At 41.6% G+C, this 17,131-nt stretch overlaps 1 protein-coding gene across 43 annotated transcripts in view; it reads left to right on the top strand.

Moving 5' to 3' along the window:
• NTRK2 (neurotrophic receptor tyrosine kinase 2) overlaps positions 1–17,131 on the top strand; it is a 345,316-nt gene that overhangs the window by 103,855 nt on the left and 224,330 nt on the right. For 2 of the 43 annotated variants that reach the window (XM_070248606.1, XM_070248607.1), the window contains one exon: positions 12,179–12,367. The exons of the other annotated variants lie outside the window; for them this stretch is intronic. In XM_070248606.1, the coding sequence (XP_070104707.1) occupies positions 12,179–12,198 (20 nt within the window). In that variant the 3' untranslated portion in view covers positions 12,199–12,367. Of the gene's footprint in view, positions 1–12,178; positions 12,368–17,131 lie in introns of those variants that run through there. 43 annotated transcript variants of the gene reach the window in all.

The following is a 17,131-nucleotide window of genomic DNA, read 5'->3' as shown; positions in this document are numbered from 1 at the left end:
AGGGGGCTCTATCTTAGGTTTTCTCCTTAAAAATCTAGTTATGATTAACATTCTTGCCATCAGGGAACCTCTGGATGTTTGACATGTCAGAGTTCCACCAGTACAGGAGAAGAAAACGCTTGAGCTATCCCCTTAAAACAGAAGTTGTCAACTTAAGACCCATGGGCCAAATCTAGCCCATTGTTTGTTTTTGTGAGTAAAGTTTTATTGGAACTCAGCCCCACCCATTCGTTTAGGGGTTGTCTCTGGCTGCTTTCATGCAACACCACAGACTTGAATAGTTGTGACTGAGACCACATGGCTCAAAAAACCTAAAATATTTTCGTGTGGCCCTTTATAGAAGAAAGTTTGCTGACCCCTGCCTTACAGAGAAAAACAAGCAAAATATCTAATAAAATGATAACTCACCATTCGGCTCCCCACATAGATTGCTGGTTTGGCCTTTCTTAGGCAGGTGCAGAAGCAGAGGGATGGGAACAGAAAGAAGTTCTAGCTCAAGAGAATACCAAGACCAACCCTGTGCAGCTTTACCGTAAGAGTCTGTGATTTCCACTGTGGCCATGTTTGTTTAACGTATGAAAATGGAGATTGTGGAGAAAGAGAAAGCTGCCATCAGGGTTGGGGGTGGGGGCGATGCTAGACTTCATTGATCCATAGTCCTTATTGATCTATTGATTCCTAATTAAGAGCTGGTGGATTGGATGGCTATAGATAGAAATATGAACTATCATATTTCTACTTGGAATTTTTTCTTTTATCTTTTTTATAAAGAAAAATATGAGAAGTTTTCTGGCTTGTTTGGGTTGGTGGTAATTTGAGGGATATGGCAAACTTTGTGTGATATATTCTTGGTAGGTAAACAAAAAAAGGTATTCTGTATTTGGGTATTTTTTGACAGTGTTTGGTATAGCTTCCCACATACTTTATTTTTAATAAAAGGCTATCAGGATTCCTGTTTAAAATGTGTGACCTTTGTATATTTCATCATCTTTTCTTCCTCTCTTCATAACTTTCCCAAAGAAAATCAGCCTTGTTTCTGTCTCCCAGTGCCCAAACCTCATGTGTGCAAAGTACCTGTGTAGTCTCGTCAGAAGGAAACTGATGCGATCTTTGAGAAATAGGCGTTTTAAAAAGGATGATGTTTGCTTTTGTGGGAGTCTTTTAATACTTTTAGGATGGGAAAAATTTTAAGAAAGCAGCAGTTATAGCTCCCAAAATTAATCTAAAATGAATTATAGCCTCTAAAATTAATCTCTAATTATACCTGAGCGTTCTTTACATGCATATTTTGTTGACACTTCTGAAAATTTCATAACATTCTCTAGTATATATCACCTTTTAGAACATAGCAATAAGTTTTCCATACTTATATAATACCTTTTAACATAAATGAAGCATCTGATTCAAGAACTACCCACTAACGACTTAGCCTTTTTGCTTCCCATTAAAAGTGTGGATTTCCAGATTAATAAACAAAATACGTATTTTAGCCATTTTAGCGTAACTCTCTTTCTCTTTTACCCTGAATTTAGCCAAACAGTTGAAAAGTGTTTATTTTTAATGAGACGAATGCCCCCTGGTGGAAATAGTGGCAAATCTTTGCACTGATTTGGGGGGCCCATGTACGACTGGTTCAAATACGTCAAGTAAAATCATGAAACAACGTAGGGATATAACTGACATAGCTTAGAGAGCTCTGTATTTTTTTAAGCATATGCTTCATTTAAATGCAGTAAATAGAAGGTAACCACATTGTGAGGATCTTTTATATGTTGACTGAAATCAAAAGCTTCAGCCAGGATCTAACTAACCCCTTATTTTGGTAATTCCTTTAGTGTCTTTCACTTTAACTTGGGAAAAGCCATTTATAGCAGGGCCATTTGTAATGATTTTTTAGTGGAGGATTTTTAGATAATACCTTGGAGGGTGTGTTAAAACTAAATCGTTGTATAAGAGAGACTTGCTTAAAGGATTATACCATCACCTCCTAGAAAAAAAGTCAGTGGCAGGGAGGAGCAGGGTTTGGGCTTTAAGTTCCACAAAATGACAACTTTATATTGTTTGTCTCGTTAGCTGCAGACAATTCATCTTCAGTTCAACGGGAAATGCTCATCAAGCCAGGGATGCGGGCTTGCCAGGACTCAAGTTTTTATAGAAAGTCTTATTTTGGAAATTATAATCTGAACCTACTTGAAATCTGGCTCTCAGAAAACTTTGTAAAAGCATTTATCAGGAAGCAGGGGAAAGAGAAAACAAGAGTTAAGTATGAGGTTGTGGCCCCTCTGTAGAGAGCAGAGTTGTGAAGAGAGGGCAGGTTGTTTGCGTATTCTGTTGAGCTCCTTCTGCCCAATAATCCCTAGTTTGCTGTGACTGTAGCTCTAACAGAAAAGCTGTGGCTTGTTCTGCTTCTGCATTTTTCCCACTTGGATAAAGCCTTTAGATATGAAAAGAAATCATCAAGGACCATCTTGTGTTGAAAGATGATGTTCTGCATACTTAATGGGCTGAATCACCCTTTCCGTTTTCAGATATGGCTCTTGTCCATTTGGCTGTGGATATGGATGATAAATACCATTGTACTTGTCATATCACCAAGTGCCACATTTTCTGAGGCAGTGACGTGTCTTTTCCTCAGCATTTGTAAGGGACTACGCTCTGGAGTGTAACAGCCCAGCCTGACCTTGTCTATTAACTTGCAAGTACTTAAAGAAATATGCTAACAGCTTGGTGAGAATTGACTTCTGTAGAAGAAGTTATTTTTCGTAAACCATGACTTTGACCAAGCTGTGATGCTTAATCTTGTGTTCTCCATTGGTCTGCATCCTGAAGTGGGTGAGGATATGGGATTTGACTTCCCTAGTATGAAAAGGTAGATCATATTTGAGAGTCCAGGAGAAACCAGTGAGGCTTGCTGAAGCTTCTCGTAGATCTTCAAGAACTTGTTTCTCAGATAAGAAATACATGGCGGTTGTCTTCCTGTGAACATCCTCTCGTTGCTCCTTACATCCCCTGTATGAGACCATTGAAGTATAATATAGTAAACACTCCTGGTGACATTTCCTCTCACAGGTGTTTATTTAGGACTGTTGATCAGCCTCTGAGGGACATTTTGTACGTACAGGGATTGACTTTCCTTTCTTGACAATAGTCTTTACCTTAATGTATTTTTGTTGAAATGGTTTTGGACCCTAAACAGTGCTACCCAGCTTGATCACTCACATTTATTTACTCAACTTGGCTCTGAATAATTCTCTGCTATTTCTCTGAGTCAGATTCACCCCCAAAGGTTGAGTGTTTACTGTCAGCCTTTGCTGCTTACATTTATTCATTTGCAAACATGTATCTGCAATAAGCATTGGGTTTGATGGCCCCATCTCCCAGAAGCATACACTTTACCGGGAAAGTATAGACTCAGTGGATATTTTAAATATCCACTTTGAAGGGTGCTGTGGGAGAGGGTAAGTGCAGGTTGCTGTGGGAGCCCTGGATAGGAATATCTAAACTAGCCTAGAAACTGGTCCTAAAGATGAACATTGGAGGGGGCTCTGGAGCTTGCAGAGCGTGAGAGTTGAGGGAAGGGCAGGAAGAAGGATGAGGGAGGATTCCAGGCAGGAATTTCCTGTCCCAAGACATGAACTTATGAAAAAGCTTCTGGCATTCATACATTTCCAGGGTTTGGCTGAGCAGAGAATGGGTGTAGAGAATTGGAGGAGAGACTGGAGGGGAGTAAGGGAGTCCACCTCGGAGGCCCTTGGATACTGAGTGGATAGAATTTATCCCGAAGGGCCGACTTTGCTAGACGGAAGCATCCTAATGATGTATATGTTGTAGAAAGAACCCTTGGAAGTGGGGAGGAGAGTAGACTGGAGGGCTGGGGAGCACGACCAGAGGTAGGATTCCTAACAGGGATGACCAGATTCGAGTAAGTCAAACTAATATTAGCAAACTCTAAAGGTAAGATTTAAAAATGAGTTCCAAAAATGTGGGCAGAAGCAGTTTGGTTGAAGGAAGCAGCGTGGCCTGATGGAAAGGCACAGGCAGAGCCCGGCAGATCTAGTTCAAATCCCAGTGTGATGGGTCACTAGCTCTGTGGTCTTGGGTAGTTTCCTCACTCTCTCAGCTGGCTTTTCCTCTTCTGGACAATGGGAGTGGTGCTTGTCCTTCATAACGTGTTGTGCGAGTGAAATGAGATTGTATGCGTTAAATGTGTGGAGTTTGAAAGTTACTCATGAAGGTGTGTGAGTGTGTGTGTGTGTATTTGAGCACGTGTATAAAGAGAGAAGGAGAGGACCTTCATTCAGGTATGTATTCCCTGTGGGCTTATTTAAAAGCGTCTACTCACATGCTACACACTCAACAAGTACTTCTTTAGTGTCTCATGTGCAAGGTCCCAGGCTGAGGACTGTCCCTTTCAGGGACATCTCCTGAGGTGTGAGGGCAGAGAGTGTTTAATAATTAATGTTCATCAACTAACTGGTGTTCACGTATGATGACCAAAGTGTCCAATATGCAGTATAAATCAAAATACTATTAACTGACTTATTAACATTTTAATTCAGATCAACTGGGGAAAATAAGCCCTTTGGGAGTTTATTCATATCTTATTGAGTATTTTTTCCTTCTCACAATTTAGTTACTTTGAAGATTGAACATTTATAAAATGTTTTTGGCAAACTCATTTATACGGTAGAATCCATTTTCTCTGGGAAGTTGGAGAAATAGAGAGAGGAACCAGAGAGTCATAAATCCTATTTAATTCGAGTTCGTACATTTCATGAGCGAAGGCCCCTTCTTAATCCTCTCTCATTGTAGTTCTCCTGAGAGCTATAAACAGATGATGTTAGCAGAAATTTAAAAATGCAAATCACATCACAGAAGTTTTAGAAGAGGTTGTCCCTAATCCTTTTCCCTCATTTAAGCAACAGGAATGGTAATCCCAAACCAAAATCATGCTCCATGGCTCAAAACCATTTCCTGGAATAGGTTGGCTGCTCTAGTCCCGCTATCCTTCTCATGCACACTGGTTAGAAAACTGAGGATGTGTGTTCTGAATCTAATGAGTGTATTCACTGATTCTTAAATGTTTGTGAAGGGCCTGCTATGTGTAAACATGGAGAAGGAAGTGTGGTTATGAGGCTAAATAAGTAGTAGCCCTTACAGTCAAGTGGCTTCTGTATGACTCAAGGGCCAACAGAACTCATTTTCTAGAAGAAGACAGAAGTATTGCTATGGGGGTTCAGAGAGAAAGATTATTTCTGGTTCATGCTAACAAGATGCTTTCATAGAAGAATTGGTTTCCAATTGGCCCTCCAAAATATTGGCCTATAGAACCATCCAGTTTGAGAAATCTTTAAATATATAGTGTTTATGGCATATTCTTTTCTAATTGTGTATTGTGTCTGATTTTTTCCTATGAGAGTTTTATTCAGTCTTCAATAACTTAAACTACACGGAAAAAAGTCCTTGGAAGGCATTAGTTGTTGGATTAACTGTTCTTAAAACATCAATTTCAAGAGTCAGCGACAGCTAATCATTGCAGACAAAGGGTGAACTGAAGTTCCTTTTATCCCCAGCCAAATTGGTGACTTATACACAAGCACCACGCTATCAGATCCTCTCCCCTGGCAGTGCACACCAGAATTTATTGCAACTTTGGCGAGAGAGGAACTGAGAAATCTTTTAGAAACATGACCTGGGAATTCATGAGGTTGCACATGCCTTGTACAAAACCAAGGAAACCAGAGCATGTGGAGTTGCAGTGTGAACCTTAGTCCCTTACATTGTTGCCTGCCAGCCCATCTCATCTGAGAGTCTCACATTCTCAGAGTCCCCTGGGAATCATCAAGTGGTAGAATTCATGTCTTTCTTAAAATTACCACCACGACAACAATAGCTCTTATTTATTCAGCATCTGCTTTGCTCCCAGCACATTTCTGTGCTTTACTTGTGTTATCTCATGTAATACCTTCAATGCCTCATGAGTTGGATGAGGAAGTACAGATGAGAAAATGGAGATACTAAGACAGAAGGTGACTTGCCTGGGGTCACATATCTATACGTACATGTGGTAAGTGGCAACACCAGCGTCCACATCTGGGCAGATATCAGCTATAAATTTTCAGTGATATTTAGTATTATTTTTATATCTTTCTCTTGTTTTATCCTTTTGTTATTTTGATCCATCTGTCTCTACTTCTGGTTTCTTTCTCCCTGTTTCTCCAAAATGGGATTTGTTATTTTCTTTATCTTTATAGGATAATCTTTTAATCATTTTAGCCAAATAATATCTAGGCAGAAAAATGAAAACTCTATGCAAAGAAAGGTGCTATCTCAAAGCTAAAAAGGGATGATGGGAGGAAAGCTTGTTTTTGAGAAAGAGTTCGTGTCACCCATGTTTGAATTACGGGCTTCCAGATCGCAGAGATCATCACGTGTCTGGGATGGCAAATGCCTTGTCTGCTTTAAGGAGCTGTGAGCATGCCACGGTGGTGGTGGTGGCCCTCCAACAAGGAATTATGGGCTTCTTGAAAAACGTGTCTAAAACCCAATCTCAATTTTAATCCCTTTTATTGACATTTTGTTGTCCTTGAACCAAGGGAGAGCAACTCTATTTCCATACTGGTCAGATTTCTGGAAGCTTGAAATGAAGCTACCAAAGACAAGGCATATTTAAAGTGACTAGGGACAAAACGATCTCAAGTGTAATGACAGAGACAACTGAATGGGGCCAGCTCAGGACCCAGGAGACACAGCTTCTCAACTGAACTAGTTACTGGCTCTTTACCCATCTGCAAAATTAGGATGATGTGGACAGATCTCTCCGTTATCTGAGTTGCTGGATCACGGTGAAGTGCTGCTGCACACGCAGTGATGGCTGTGTGGATGGCTATGTCTTCACGCACTTGGTATATTCCTCCCTCCTCTCATCTCCTCAAATGTGAGAAGTGAAGCAAACACTAGATTTTTAATTCCATTGTCCACCCCTTATTATTATGTGACCTTTGGTGAGTTCCCTAACCTCTCAGAGCCTTTGTTTTCTTTATTGTAGAAAGTAGTGATAATAATTTCCCTGCTTTATAAAGTTGTTGTGAGGCTTAAATGAGAGAATATCTATAAAGTCTGCAATGTGGCGGGCAGTGTAGTGTACAGCGAGGCAGTTGGTCCAGCTCAGGAGTGAACTGTGGAGCTGGATGTCTTGGTTTGAATCTGAGCTCCAGCACTTACCAACGTTGTGACTTTGCTGTTACTCAACCTTTCTGTCCTCAGTTTTCTCACTTCTAAAACAGGATAATCATAATACCATTATAGGGTTGTTAAGAAGATTAAATGAATTAATACATATAAAGCACTTAGAAGAAGCCTGATTAACACCATGTTTTAGCTACTATTATTGTACACAGTAAGCATAAGAATTACGTTCATTATTGTGATTATTATTATTATGTCATAATTGTTATTTATCTTCAAGGATTAAAGTAATTATTTTATAAAGACCAGTAGAAAGATTTTAGTAGGAAAATAAAAATGAAATTTTTTAAAAAATTGGGAAAATGAACATTAAATTAACAAAAATATAAATTTGGCAGATGCTCAGATTCAGTGAGTCCGTCTGCCGTTTTTGAGACATTTGGTTGAGTGTCTATTCTATGTGCTGGGGACACACATATAGAAGGGAGGGTCACCCTTGAGAAGTATTTGCTGAAAAGCCAGCCATAGAGAGCATTGTGACATGCTCGTCGTCAGTGTCTGTCCCGGGGGCTCCGAAGGGCTTCTTCTGCCTCAGCCTCGGAGACCCAGGGCTGAGTTCATGTAAAAGAGTGCACTGGAGCTTTGTTGTCGAGTCTCCCAGGCAGGGAAGTGGGAGAGAGAATTCCGTGCAGAGGTTGGGAGCGTGTGGGATGAGGGCAGGGTGGGGTATTTGTGGGAACAGCGTTTCATGTATCTGAGACAGAAGGTATCTGAGGACAGAGAAGTGTCAGGTAATGTTCAGGTGGACTGACCAAGGGCAGACAACAGAGAGGGAGAGGCAGATGGGGGTGGCCCGGGACAGGCTTGTTCCTGTAGGGAGCCTAGAGAGGACATTAGGTAACAGGGCCTTTGTCAGCTTTGTGAGCCTCCATGAGCTGTGTGCAACCCCTCCCCAGAGCCCATGTCTGTTTCTGAGCAGTGAGTAACAGGAAGCAAGAACACTGGTAAGAGACATCAGTTAGGAAGCTGCCATCCAGCTCCAGGCAAGTTGCAGAGAACGAGGCACAAAGAGCCTTGGAGACAACCAAAACCGTGGAGGAGGAGCTGGAGAAATGGCCATGTTGAGGATAGAGGGACCTGAATCTGGTGTTAGGGAAATCAAGAGAGTAGAGGAATTTAGAAGTAGGGTGTGCTCGCCACTGCCAAAGGCCTCAGCTTGGTCAGCTGGAAGAAGCTGGAGAAAACGCCATTGAGAAATTGTCGATAAGGCTTTTGTGGTGGCTGTGAGGGGGCATTTCAGAGGAGTGGCAGGGCCGAAAGGCCAAGATGAAAGCAAGCTGAAGAAAAGTTAGGTTCTGCCATGACAGGAGCTGAGGTATCACCTCTCATCCTGTGACAAGAAGTGGAGAGAAGAAGCAGGGGAGCTCCTAGGGACACAGAGAGCCTCTGCTGCCTGGTCTCAGGTGTGGCCTGAGGAAATGACCCGCTTCAACTCAAGCAGATTGTGAAACTGCTGAGCTGTTGGGGGGCAGCCAGAAGTCTTGGGGAGGTGAACTGAATTACTTGTATCTGTGCCAGATCTGGATAGCCCCAAGCTGAGCATCCGGAGCATTGGCCTTACAGAGTGAGGAGACAGAATGCTTTGCTGACCTGGCCCTCAGAGGCAGCTATCTACACATCCACCAACTGAAAATGCGGACACTCAGGGTTTAGCTTAGAGATGGCAAAGAAAGACAAGTTTGGATCATAGAACCTCTGGGTGTTAGACCTGGAATGGGGGTCAGAGGCTGCCAGGTGTAGCTTCCTTGGGGAACCTGAGGCCCACAGTAACTCTTGGACCTGCCCAGGTCAGCCTGGAGTCAGTGGCCTAGTGGCCAACTTAAATCCAGGAGGACCTTCTTGCCCCTGCGTACATTCCATGCACACATCCCTGCATCCTTGTCCCTTCTCTCTTCACCCCACGCTCTGTGACCTTTCTTGTCCTCTGGCCACAGAGATTGTCAATCAAGCTCTTCCTAACCCTAAGCTTTCATATCTCTTTTCTATCTTCTTACCCATAACAGCACTTGCTACTTTTCTCCTCAGGCCTTGTTAGGTGGTTGGTTAACAAATAGCTTAAATTCCAGGGTGACAATGGATATAGTGGATGTGACATTCTATTTCTCCCAGGGAATACAGTTACATTTTGATATGGGCCTCTCCCCAGTGCATAGACAGGCTCTCAGTCTGTAAATCTAAGTGGTCTATATGCCAATCTCAATACTCTATAAAAGAAAACTTTTAGCTCGAAGAATAAAGTCAAGAAAACTTTCAGTTACATATAAAGTGCCTGAAGTCTTTTCTTTGTCATTACCTTTTTAATAAATTTCTAAGGGAGACTTAACCATCAGCTCCACAAAAGAAGCAAAAATTATATATCTTTCCAAGACAGTTTCTCAGTTGATTGCAGATAAAGTTTTCCCTGCCTATTCTAAGCAGTGGATGAAAGAAAATTGAGCCTTCCTGAACATTTTGACAGGATAAGTTTTGCTGTTTTCCGCCAAGATGTAAGGATGGCAATTCCTGGCTTGAATGGGGGATGGGAGAGTTGAATAGAAGAACATAAGAGGAATCCATTAATGATTTAGAAGACTGCTTAATATTCCTACCTCTGTAACAGAGAAACAGTGCTTGATCAATACTCTCAAGGTCACTGTTGACATTTGCTATGTCAGCTAGTCTTTCTTGGAGTTTGTAAAGCCATCCCGTGTATCCATTCTGACGGGTTTGCTTAGATGCAATGCAGGGAGATGCGGTTTTGAGTGTGGGGCCAATGAGACCTTGAAGGAGGGAGTGTAGGTATATGTGGTGGGGATCTGAAGGAAGTCTATAGGAGAGTTTCAGAGAGTTAAAATCCTCATTCAGCTCAAGATCAAATCTGGGGAATCAAGACAGAAACCCCCTTATGATTGCCAATCTGCACTGATAAAGCAATTATTATTACTAAAATGAACACTGGCTAAAAAGTGGTTTTATTAATCAATGCATTTCCTCTTCAATTATTTCGGTGTCATATTTTAGTTAACTCTTTCCTTTCAAATGTAACATTGCCCCCTTGGGGTTTGCCTAGTAGTGTCAAATCATATTCTGTTTACTTTAGTATTTATTGGCTAAGTTGAGCTTTTGAGAATGAAGACTCTCTAACCTCCTAACGTGAGAGAAATGTGAGCTTCTTACCTTCTCTCCTGATGGGAATGAGTGTCACGTCCTCTTGGCACTGTACAAAAGGACTTTGATGGTGGCACAACCCAATATTCAAAAGGATGACTGAGAGATGAAAGGGGGCCTGTCCCATCCCTCCAAAACATGTGTTCTCTTTGGTCCTCTCATGATTTGAGGACTTTGACCAGAATATCTAGATTAGCTCTTATAGTTAACTGTCTTTCTCTAAAATTTATTTACATTTTCTTATGTCTCTCTTAGCCAAAAAGGACTATAACTGACTATTATCTCTACAAAATTCCAAATCAAACCTTAGTTCCATGCTGACTCAGAGGGACAGAGTTCCCCCAGGGGTAACGGTCATTGAGAAGAGCTCATCTTCAGAAAGTTCTGGCTGTAGACACATCAGGGGAGACACTCTGAAAAGTTCCAGAGAACGCATGTGGTTTCCAGTCAAAACACCATGCAAATATTTTCAAATGTTTTCTTGACCTTGGTATTTCCTCTCTATACATCGGTAGAATGATGTTTCATTATTTATTTGGAAAAAAAGCAAGTGGAGAAATTCCTCTTTCTGACTGGATTTTACAATCCTATGAGGCAACACCCTGGAGATTAGATTCTCATATTTTAGAAAGAAAGCCTTTTTTAGAATTATCTCTGAGTTTGAAAGACCTTGTCTAAAATCCAACTGAAGCTTGAAAAATGTCTAGACTCTTTCAACATATATAGCCACTGGGAAAATGGTAAAACAACAAGAAATGGTTTCATTTCAGATGGGAATTTATTTCTTTTAAGCTTGTCAATGAACAGACAGACGTTTGAGGGGAAGTCTCTTTACCCTACAATTCCCCAGCCTGGGAAGAGAAAGTTATTTTTACTCCCAGTTCCCATCATGGAATGGGAAAGAGAAAAATCTGATTGTTCTTTCATCGAATGCTGCTGAATTATCCTCCTCATTTCAAGTATGAACCACTGCAGCTATTCCACTGTGGAATATTATGGGCAGAGTTAATTATAACTGTTTAATGAGGCAGATCCCAATTTTCAGTAGATTGTGACACTTCATACATTAAAGAAGAGAGACAGTTCACATTTTTCTTTAACTGACACTTGGTTAATACTCTTCAAACAAGTTTGGGATATACTGAGCTGATTATGAAATGGGCTTTGTCCTGTTCATAAAATACTGCTATTAAAATAAAAAATACCAATGTTGTTTTTCTCATTTACTAGCTCCCTGATGCCAGTTTCAGTTTATTAAGGGATCACTCAGTAAAAATTATCATTAGATTTCTTTGAAGGCCACTAAGTTAGTAGAAAAAGCACTGCCTTCGCCATCAGTCAAATTCAGATTAAAATCCCTTCTTTGCCACCTACTATTGTCTTTGAACGATAATAACAGCAGTATTACTAATAATATTATTTTCTGAGCAATTATTGTTTTGAGCCATATGAAATTATCATTTTTCCAGGCTAAGACAGTGATTAAATATGGGCATTTTCATATGTTCAGACTAATGCATGTATTAAGACATCGTACTGGGAGCTTTATAGATGTTTTCTTATTTGAGTCTTCCAACACAGTTTTAAAGAAGATGTTATTATCACCATTTACAAATGAGATCACCTAGCCTTACACAAGATTAAGAAAGTTGCTCAAGGTCACAAATTAATAAGGTGGAGATTGAAACTCTGAGCTATTTTTTGACCTCAGTGTTCCATATCCTCTCTGTAAAATAGATATTATATAACTCCCCTGAGCCTTGCTTTTCTCTTCTGTAAACAGGGAGAATACAAATATCATGAGGATTTGATGACACCTGTGAAATGCTTCCCACGGTGTCCATCATGCAGTGGACACTTCATAAGGTGTAACTGTTGTCACCATCAGCATCACCACCATCAGGGTCTGACATTTCACTTAAGGATGTGTACAGAATATGCAGAGTGAGACAATAAAGGAAAGCAACTCGGGGGTGTGTGTGTATGTGTGTGTCTGTGTGATATTGCTGAGAGGCCTCTTCTCTATTTACAGTAAATCCTTGCACAAACTATAGTGGTTTGAGCCTAACACTTGCACATGCATTTCTCCCACTTTGCTATTTTCAAAACAAAAGAGAAATAGGGCAAAAATACCCTGTTGAGAACAGAGGTGTCTGACAAATTGGCTTAATTGAAAACAACTAAAAAAAACCCTTTCAGTTTAGGGGTTGGGGGGGAATCAAATTAGCCATGGCAAGTCTAAGTGGAGGATGTTATTGATGGCCATAGGCATGACCTAAATTGCAGAGTGTGAGTCATAATGAAAGTACTACTATTTCTGTGCTACTAATTGAGAGGCAGCGATTTTCCATATGGTGAGGTTGGGGATGGTGAGTGTGGCCACCAGGAATGTCCTCCCAGCTGTGTCCCACAAATACTGTGCTGCCTTAGGCCCACTGCCTGCCCAGGCACAAACGCAGATGATAATTTTATGAAATATGGTTTTGAATGTTTTTTTCCCAGAAGACATTTAATGTGCAGCATAGATGTAAGCTTATACTATACGTGTTGAGATTCTGTAATGGGAAGGAATTTCCCTCCGTTCTATTTCAGAAGGAGAGGACAACAACTAATCTTCGTGTTGTGGCTCACAGAAATGACTATGAATAGGGGTCAGCAAACCTGGGGGCCAAATTTGTTTTTGTAAATAAAGTTTTATTGGGGTACGGCCACATCTCTTGGTTTGGCATTGTCCGTGGCTGCTTGCTCGCTAAAACGGCAGTTAAGGATGGTGGCATTGGAAGGAGACTGTGTAGCTGGGATTCTTTGCTACCTGGCCCTTTTCAGAAAAACCTTGCCAGGCCCTGCTGTGGAACATAGGGAGGTTTCCGACAACCCAGTTGACTCCACGTAAGCTCAAGCTGCCTTCTTTTCATGTCCAGTGATACAAGTTCAGCAGGGAGGCTGGGGGATCTCCTGGGTTGACGTGTGTATCTATTGGGGGGCTGAAAATACCTACATGAAAGAATGTTTTAGCCTTCACCTACAGCATTTGGCAATAGGTACAAACCACATGTTGAGAGAAAGAGAGAAGACATTGTATCTATAAAAATACCACATTACAAGGAAGGAGATTAGAGAGAAGTTGTCCAGAAATGAGGATGAGGCATCACCTCAAAATGGTGGCATCCTTGTCCGTTGCCATTGGTGCCTTTGTTTATGGGATGGGTCAAACACTGCTGTCCGCTCTTTATTTTCCTCTCTGGGAGAGAGAGTCAACAGGTTAAAAAGGCAATTCAGATTGGCTAACAAAATGGCACAGCAAAAACACCCCAATGCAATGCTACTCTTTGAGCTTGGATATAGGTGAGTTTTATTGGCTGTTGGAGACTGGGCAAGTTACTTATCTTCTTAGTTTCTCATCTCTAATATGAAGATGAAACACACTTTAAATGAATTAACTTATACAAAGTGCCTTACGCAATCAGGCACATTAGAAAATGTTAGTTACTCTCCTTTGTCTTCTCTCTTTCACACACAGACTTTTATAATCATGATAGAGGTGAGTGTCGGCCAAGGAGGGAAATGCTTGGATATAAAGGGTCTTTGGAGGTCGAGGATGAAGGCTGAGTCTCATATTAAGCAGGTTGGAGTCCTTTTCTCCGTGTCTTGATTTGAAACACAGGCATCTCAACTTTATTGACTTATTTCCATCTGACTGTATTTGGTGAGAAGACAAAAGCTCAGTGAAGGAATATGGTAGACAGAAGTGTGAAATCTGTGTTTGGGAAAACATTAAAACTTCTGTCTAGTCCAGGATTTGGAAACATCTGTGGTCTTTATTTTCCTCTCCCTGAACTCGCTTTCTACCTTGAGATCTCTTAATTTTGTCATTTCATGTAAAGCTGTCAATTTCAGGGATCTGCCCTCCCCCGCAGGGGGTGGGATGGGTTTGGGCCTTAGGGTTGGCAGCCTGCCCCTGGGATCTGCCTGGCCTTTGGTCTTTCGCATTGTCCTCTACGCTGGATGTCTCCACTGGTGACATTCTCCAGCCTGCCATGGCCCCCAGCATCAGGTCCACACAGGTCATTCTGTCTCTCCTTTGTCCCAACAGCTTGTCTCATGCCCAGAGACAGTCTTGACCACCTTTGTGCCCCTCCTGGGCGCACAGCGCTCTGGGCTCTTGGGAAATGCAGAAGGCTGTGTGAGGCCATCAAGTACGCAGGTGCAGGCCAAGCATTAGTGCTGTCTTACTTCTGATGCGGGGAACATATCTGGGGCACTGCTTCCTAGGGGTCTTGGTGGAAGCAGCCACAGTCTTCTCAACTCTCCAATCCTCAGATGTCCAGGGTGTTCTGTTGGTTCTCCCTAACCCAGGATTCGGTGTGACTCGCTGAGTTACATAGTCACACTGCATCTTTTCTCTACTCAGCTCTCCTCACCTAGACCCCCCAAAATTTCTTTATCTCCTCACTCATGTATGTGAGTGCACCTTCCCTCCCTCAGGGTCACTTCTGTGACACTTTGAGGCATATGGGGAGGTTTGGCTGCTCCCCCATGGCTCCCTGGTGTCGTGAGGTGGCTGTTCTTAGGGCATTCCTGCCCTGGCTCTCCACCCAGCCCCATGTTATAGTCATTCATCACTTAACAACGGGATATATTCTGAGAAATGCATCATCATGTGATTTTGTCATTGCGTGAACATCATGGAGTGTACTAAAGGAGAACAATATTTCCCACCCCAAAATGTGTCTCTCTGACATGAGGATTATTTTAGGATAATTATTTTTTAAGAAACAAAAAACTCAGAAAGTTTTTCTTGTTACCCTCCTCCCCCCCCCCCCCCCCCCACTCCACTTAACTGCCTAAAAGAATTCAGATAAAAAAACCTGTCTCAGGAAACGAGCTCCACCTTAGCATAACATGAACTGGGTGGCAGAGAGGGAGGAAACTAGAAAAGTCTGTTTGTTGGGCCCCCTCTGTGTTCTTCTGTTTCTGTGTGGCCAACCAAAAACATCTTTTCCAAATGTTGCTCCTTTTCACCTGCCTGTGAATTGCCTTCCCTCCCTTTGAAGTCTCTGACTCTCCCCACCTCTCACATCTTCTTTTTGTCTTTAGCTGAGGATGATTAGTCATTTGGACTAATTACTTGGTTTTCCTTCATTTCTCCCATTTATTAAAATTTGGTTGTTTTTCTACTATGAATCTGTGTCATGTCTATTTAATTCTTAGACTAGCCAGAAGAACCTGGAAGGGTAGAGGGAAATTTCTTCCTCCCCTACATACTCACACAAACCTAGATGGTATAGCCTATTACACAGCTAGGCTCTATGGTGCTAGTCTCATGGGACCACCATCGTATATGCAGTGTGTCATTGGCTGAAAGCCCATTACGTAGTACATGACTATATTATAACATGAGTCATTGCAGAGAGTTCCAGGTGCCACACAGATGCTGTGGCGTCACTTGAAGGCTGATTCCTTTTCCTTGGCAGTAGATGGGACTCTTTAGTTTAGAGTCATTGTCTCCCTTTCCCTCTCCTTTGCTCTCTCCTTCTCCCCTCCACCCTCAGAATAACATAAGTAAGCCCAGAGCCTGCTTGAACTGGATCACTTAAGATTGCGTTGGCTGAAACAATAAACAAACAACCACTGAAACAGATAGCAGTTTATCTGTTTCACTTGGCAAGGATTCCTGGATCCAAGGCTGTTGTAGTGGCCCAGTGATGCCGTCACGGACACTGGCTCTTTCCACCTTTCTGTTCTGCTGTCCTTAGCAAGCAAGCCTCTTCCTCATGTTCGTGACCTTATGGTCTCACAGTGGCTGTGTTTCCTCCAGCTGTCAAATCTACATTCCAAGTAGTAAGAAGGAAGGGCAATAAGGCTTTCTTCTGATGAGTTTCGCCTTTCAGTTCAAGAAGAGAGGACCCCTCCACCCCCTGGACTTCTGGCTATATCTCAAGGGCCGGAATTACGTCGCATGCCCACTCTTAGCTTCAAGGGATACTGGGAAATCAAGTATATTGGCTTTTCTCCCTCAAAGGTAAAGGAAGCAAAGGAAAAAGGGATTATGAGTGGATTTTGAGTAGCCAGCTCACAATGTTTGCCAAAGGTCGGATAGAGGCCCTTAGAGAGAGAGCAGTAAAGCTTTTTCAAAGATGGTATTAATCTCTGATGTCATAGGATTACAATTTATTTAGCTTCTCTGCAAGTTGAAAAACTCTTGATGATTCAGATAATTAATTGCGTGAGGAATTGGTTTGGTGGAGTACTTGGGCACCTTCTATGAACAAAAGAATTGCCACCCCATTAATAGTGGAAACAAGATGGGGTGGTAGGAATCATATTTCACCGTCTCAAGGAACAAACTTTCTAAGCCCGTTAGAAGAAATCTCATGAAAACAGTTGATGAATTACATAATTTTAAGTTCTTCTTTTCTTTTGGGTGAGGTTGAATTACCCCCTACCTGCCAAAACATGCTAAAAATGTTTTACTGGCTTAATTTCAATTCCTATATGTATATGAAAGTAATAAAACTACATTTCTTTAAACATATTTTATAATTTAGAGCTTTTCATAAATTCACCCTGGCTTTTCTTTCTAGTGTACAATAAATTAGATCCTACTGTATATTGATCATATCCTGGTAAGATTATTGAAACAGTATGAACGTTCATCTAAAGAAGAAGCTGGAGCTGGGAAAAGGTAAAGGAAATAAGGCAAAGGCAATCTCAGGGAGGTGGTTGCATTAATCAA

Source organism: Equus caballus, chromosome 23, assembly GCF_041296265.1.
Source record: "Equus caballus isolate H_3958 breed thoroughbred chromosome 23, TB-T2T, whole genome shotgun sequence".
Taxonomy (NCBI): domain Eukaryota; kingdom Metazoa; phylum Chordata; class Mammalia; order Perissodactyla; family Equidae; genus Equus; species Equus caballus.
The sequence above is the reverse complement of the archived record's forward strand: the minus strand, read 5'-3'. Positions and strand labels throughout refer to the sequence as shown.